The sequence below is a fragment of the Octopus bimaculoides genome, chromosome 22 (assembly GCF_001194135.2).
Source record: "Octopus bimaculoides isolate UCB-OBI-ISO-001 chromosome 22, ASM119413v2, whole genome shotgun sequence".
NCBI classification, from domain to species: domain Eukaryota; kingdom Metazoa; phylum Mollusca; class Cephalopoda; order Octopoda; family Octopodidae; genus Octopus; species Octopus bimaculoides.
In genome coordinates this window covers 13,848,700-13,853,768 of record NC_069002.1, presented here as the reverse complement: position 1 = coordinate 13,853,768, position 5,069 = coordinate 13,848,700, and the positions used below count along the sequence as shown (strand labels likewise).

General features: G+C 35.2%; 1 protein-coding gene across 1 annotated transcript in view; it reads right to left on the bottom strand.

The window, feature by feature from the left end:
- Window positions 1–591: 591 nt before the first annotated feature.
- The window catches only part of LOC106869874 (uncharacterized), a 7,300-nt gene continuing 2,822 nt past the window's right edge, over window positions 592–5,069 (bottom strand). The window contains exons 3-5 of the mRNA XM_014915797.2: window positions 3,876–4,049; window positions 2,638–2,710; window positions 592–912 (exon numbers count right to left, since the gene is read on the bottom strand). Coding sequence (XP_014771283.2) covers window positions 607–912; window positions 2,638–2,710; window positions 3,876–4,049 — 553 coding nt within the window. The 3' untranslated portion in view covers window positions 592–606. The remainder of the gene's footprint in view (window positions 913–2,637; window positions 2,711–3,875; window positions 4,050–5,069) is intronic.

Below are 5,069 nucleotides of genomic sequence, written 5' to 3'. Positions count from 1 at the left end.
ATATATATAATATTAGGATAAAAACTTTATAAGAATTTATCAAGTAGTTAGTGTGAAAAAACCTCATAAGGAAAAAAAAAACCATCATTTTTTCCATAAAAATATATAATTTAATTTATATAAGGGCATTACTATACAATAATGCCTCACGCTTAGAGGGATTCCATAAGTCAAAACTACCAAAATAAACACATTTTTACCGATCGCGAGGGAATGCAATTTTCAAAGCTAACCACCTAAAAACTTTTAACTTAACGGTAAGCCAATGGTTTCATAATTAATGCAGCAAACTATGCAGTAAACTGCATCTTTTATTCATCAGTACACGTATGGTCAAAACACATAAAAATAACAAAAATCAACATACCCTGATGTACCCAACACAGTACATAGACGATTGTTCATCCTTATATATCCATGAAAGAGGTGAGCTTTTTAAGTTACACTTCAGTACATGTGCTTTTACGGAATAATATTCAGCACTGAATATATTCTAATTATTCATAATATAATATTAGGATAAAAACTTTATAAGAATTTATCAAGTGGTTAGCATGAAAAAACCTCATAAGGAAAAAAAAAACCATCATTTTTTTCCATAAAAAATTAAAAATTATAAGGAAGGAAGGAAGGAAGGAAGGAAGTAATAAGGAAGGAAGGAGAAGTTTTGAAAGAAAGTAGAAAAGGAAAGAAAGTTTTGTTCCAAAGTACAACCCCAGCCCCAGCCCCACCAAAGAATTCTGGCCAATTCCTTTTAAAAGAAGAAAAATGTCCTTTTACCTCTCCTTTGTCAGTCTCAAGCTCGGTTTCTGGGGGAAGATTAATGTAGCTTACATAAGAATCTTCCAAAACCGCTTCAATTAATGGCGGTGCAAAACATGGGCCAAGGCCAATTACTGGTACAATTTTTAACTGCAAAATAGTTTGGAAGCAGAAACAAAAACCAAAATGGTCAAAATTTTTCAAAATCAATCAAGTGTTTTTAATGTTTGCATAAATCTTTAACTAGGCACAGGCATGGCTGTGTGGGAAGAAGCCTGCTTCCCAACCACATGGTTCTAGGTTCAGTCCCACTGCATGACACCTTGGGCAAGTGTCTTCTAAACCCAGAGAGATTTTAGAACTAGCATTTTTGCTTGTAGCAAAATCAGTGACTGTGAAATATATATATATTGTCCGCAGAAGTAAGCTGTTATCATCTCTAGTAGATGCAGTGTCCAGTACTGGCAGAAACAGCCCGAAACCAGGACTGGTCTACTGGTCCTGTCGCTAGGAGATGGTAGGGGTTCAGTCCCCTGCTCGCAATTTTATCGGATGCAGCTGTGCATCGTTAACCAACTAGAGGAGATGTCATCTTGGGGTTAAAAAATCGCATTAGTGTCTGCTCGGACAGACAGCCATGTTAAGGTGGCTACGAATATTGCTGTTATATATATAGTATAGTATAGTATAGTATAGCATAGCATAGTATAGTATAGTATAGTAGCTGATTTCTCATATATGAGCAAAGCTATTGCTAGAAAGAATCACTGAGATAAGTCATTGATGATGCAATATGAGGCCCTTGTATGACTCTTGAGCTTCGTCAAAGATTTGCCCATTCTACTGCTTAATGCACAACTGTGCTGGCTGGTGGAGGGAACAGGTGCCACAGTATGAAGTCTTTTGACATGCCATATCAATCCTCCAACTTGAAGGCACACTTTTCCATAGGCTGCACATGTACTGTTAAACAGGGTGGCCCAAAAGTAGGTTTACAGTTATTCAACTATCTTTTTCGCATTCATGTATTAATAGTTCAGATCTTAATTATAAAAAACAATGAAACCATTATTCTATGCTAATTTAGTTAATTTTGTCACGCTCCCTTTTCAGTTTGTAAGATAGAAATTTAAATGTAATAAAATGTTTTAAAAGAAATTTAAAGTGCCTACATGATAACTGTAAACCTACTTTTGGGCCACCCTGTATATATATATATATGTATATATATATTCATACATCACTTGTTAAGGTTATCTCTGGAGAATTTCTTTAGAGATTATAGAAATTATGTTTTTAATACAGCAAGTGCTTAAGAGATGTCATCTCAGGACAGACACTATAGTAATTGGCCTATTGCCAGTATATATACATTAATTATGATATGTAAATGGTTATTTATGTGTCGGAGGAGACTCCCTTCGGCTATAAATGACCATAGAATTGCACCTACAAAGTTATCCTCCGAGGCACAAGTCCGGACAAGGTTGTTTATGGAAGACCAGCAGTCACCTATGCACACCAGCCTCTCCTCTCCATGCCACCGATGTTATCCAAGGGAAAGGCAAAGGGGCCGATACAGCTTGGCACCAGTGACGTCGCAACTCATTTCTACAGCTGAGTGAACTGGAACAACGTGAAATAAAGTGTCTTGCTCAAGAACACAACACGCAGCCCGGTCCGGGAATCGAACTCACAACCTCATGATTGTAAGCTCGACGCTCTAATCACGGAGCCATGCGCCTTCACTATTTATGTGTAGAGATAACCTCAACGAGTGATATAATAGCACTGCTAACACAGCAGAAGGCAGTATTGATAAATACCGACAATAATTTAGGCAACTGATCTAGTAAAAAATTCCCAAACACTTACATCTGTGCCGATGATTTGTTCAGCTTGCATGTGAGTATAAATATACTCATAAAGGCAATAATGCTGGAATAAACTGCAAAATAAATAAATAAACGACAAAAGAAATATTACGAAAATGTTAATCATTTGATATTTTTGTTAATTAAATATCATTTTACTTGCTAAAACTAGTTAAATGAATCTCATGGTTTTTCATAACTCAATACTTTTTGGTATATACAACTGAAGCAGTATTTCATTAAAATAGCAATCTATATGTCACAATTAACATATATACATTGTCAATAGGTCAGTTATTCTGAGATAACATCTCTTAAGGACAAGGTATAAACAGTAGCAGCATGACAACGTGAAGTATATTTGCCACTTAAATGTGGCTAACCCCTAAGGATGTTCTGTGTTAAAAACATTATAAATCAGAGAGAGATGAGATGTTATCTCAGAACAAATACTGAGGTAACTGGTCAATCAAGAGTGTGTATACATTAAGTATGATATACAGATGGCAGTTTTAGTCTTTTTGTTTAGTCTCCAGCAGATGACACCATAAGACAAATAAAGCGTTACATTCTGTCACATGATAACATTAAATGTATCATAAAATACTTTGGACTCAGCTCAGGGCAAAACTGCACTTTATACATATGGATTCATAACTACAAACCATGGATCCTTTATGCAGTCATTCAGTCTGCTAGAAATAGCAGCCAGATATCATACAAATCACACTCCAGCTATCTAAGAAAAGGAGGCCTACATAGGACAACATCAAATCAAGACATTCATAGAGAATTTATTTGATGAGGATACCTGAAATTTTTATCAGTCTTCATCCCCACCACACTTCTTGATCTTTGGCTCTTGTTAACATTACTATTAACACCAACCTACTACACTTAGTAAGAAATGTGGTCCTTATTTAACTCAAGCCCCAATCATTCCAGTATAGAATTATATATTGGTATGTCTCCCATTTAAGTAATTCATTGGGATTCATAATCTTGGCAGCATCCACCTTCTCTCCAAGAGATTGGTGCCATCAGTCTTAAAAACATCATTCATCTGTAACAGGTTTTAGCTTTTTCATCCACATTTTTGTCACTTCAAACCCAGTAAAGGGTGAGTTAGGTTGTTGACCCCACAAGCATTGAGCAGATAGTGTTATATTGCATGTAACAGGTTCCCGTAGTCTGTGAGTATATGTGAATCACTTGGGTTGCGATTCAAACTCCACTTACGTTACTTGAAAATATTCAATGATCTTTTTTGCAGCATTCAGGTTAAAGAACAGCATCCCTCCACAATCAGTTATTATATCAGAAACTGCAATGCCAGCCAAAGATTTTCGAAGTTCCTGTAAATTGTTTCCAATTGTGAGATGTTTGTCTGAAAGACAGCAGAAACAGAATTGTCTAACAAGAAAAACAGAACAGATCATGAATTAGAATAATTACTTCATAGCATTGACTCGAGAATAATTACAACATAGTGTCAAACTGAGGTTGTTAAGTCCACATAAAATTAATGTTATATGGCAAATTAAAGGAAATATCTTCATTTACATAGATCAATAATAAAATAACTGATGCAAAAAAGAAACGGACACACAATACAACAAGAAAAGTATTAAAATAACCCTTAATGGATATAGATGTATAAACGCCCTCATGTAAATTGCATGGCAAATGTACACTCACTCATACAAGCATCCATGAAGACATAAGCATATGCACATGTGTAGCTTAGTACACATGCATTTACATAGCAAGTTAAATAGTTACTTGGTGTTTATAAGAATGGGGAAGTTAGAGCTAAACTTAATTCATCCATACCTTAAAGTAAATTATGTTAACAGTTACTCAAATTCATTCCCATTGCGCACATATATACACACACACACACTCACATACACATGCATACATGTGTGTGTGCTTTTGTCTATGTATATTGTAAGAAAGTGAATAAACCATTTGTATTATTCCCTGTGTGTGTACGTGAGAGTATGTGAGTGTGTATTTATATTTACACTGGTGTAGAAACCACTGCTGCTTATGTTGTGTCCCTTTTTAGCCTATAACTTAACAGTTCTACAAGCAGAGATCAATAAAACTAGTAACAGGCTGAAATAAGTACTGAGGGGAAGGAGAGCTGATATGATATCCTAAAAACCCTTCGAGGCAGTGCTACAGCATGGCCAGAGCCCATTGACTAAACCAGGGGTTTTCAAACTGTGGTCCACAGACCACAGGGGGTCCGCAAGGACAGCAAATACTTTTTATGGGCAATTTGATTTTATATATGTTTTTTAATCGAAATCTTTTAATTGACAATAAACCTATTTGTTAAATACGGTTAAATAAATAAATGTAAAATATATATGTTATTTTAAGCAAATATTTATGTATAAATTTCATAAGCGTTTATAAGGTAAA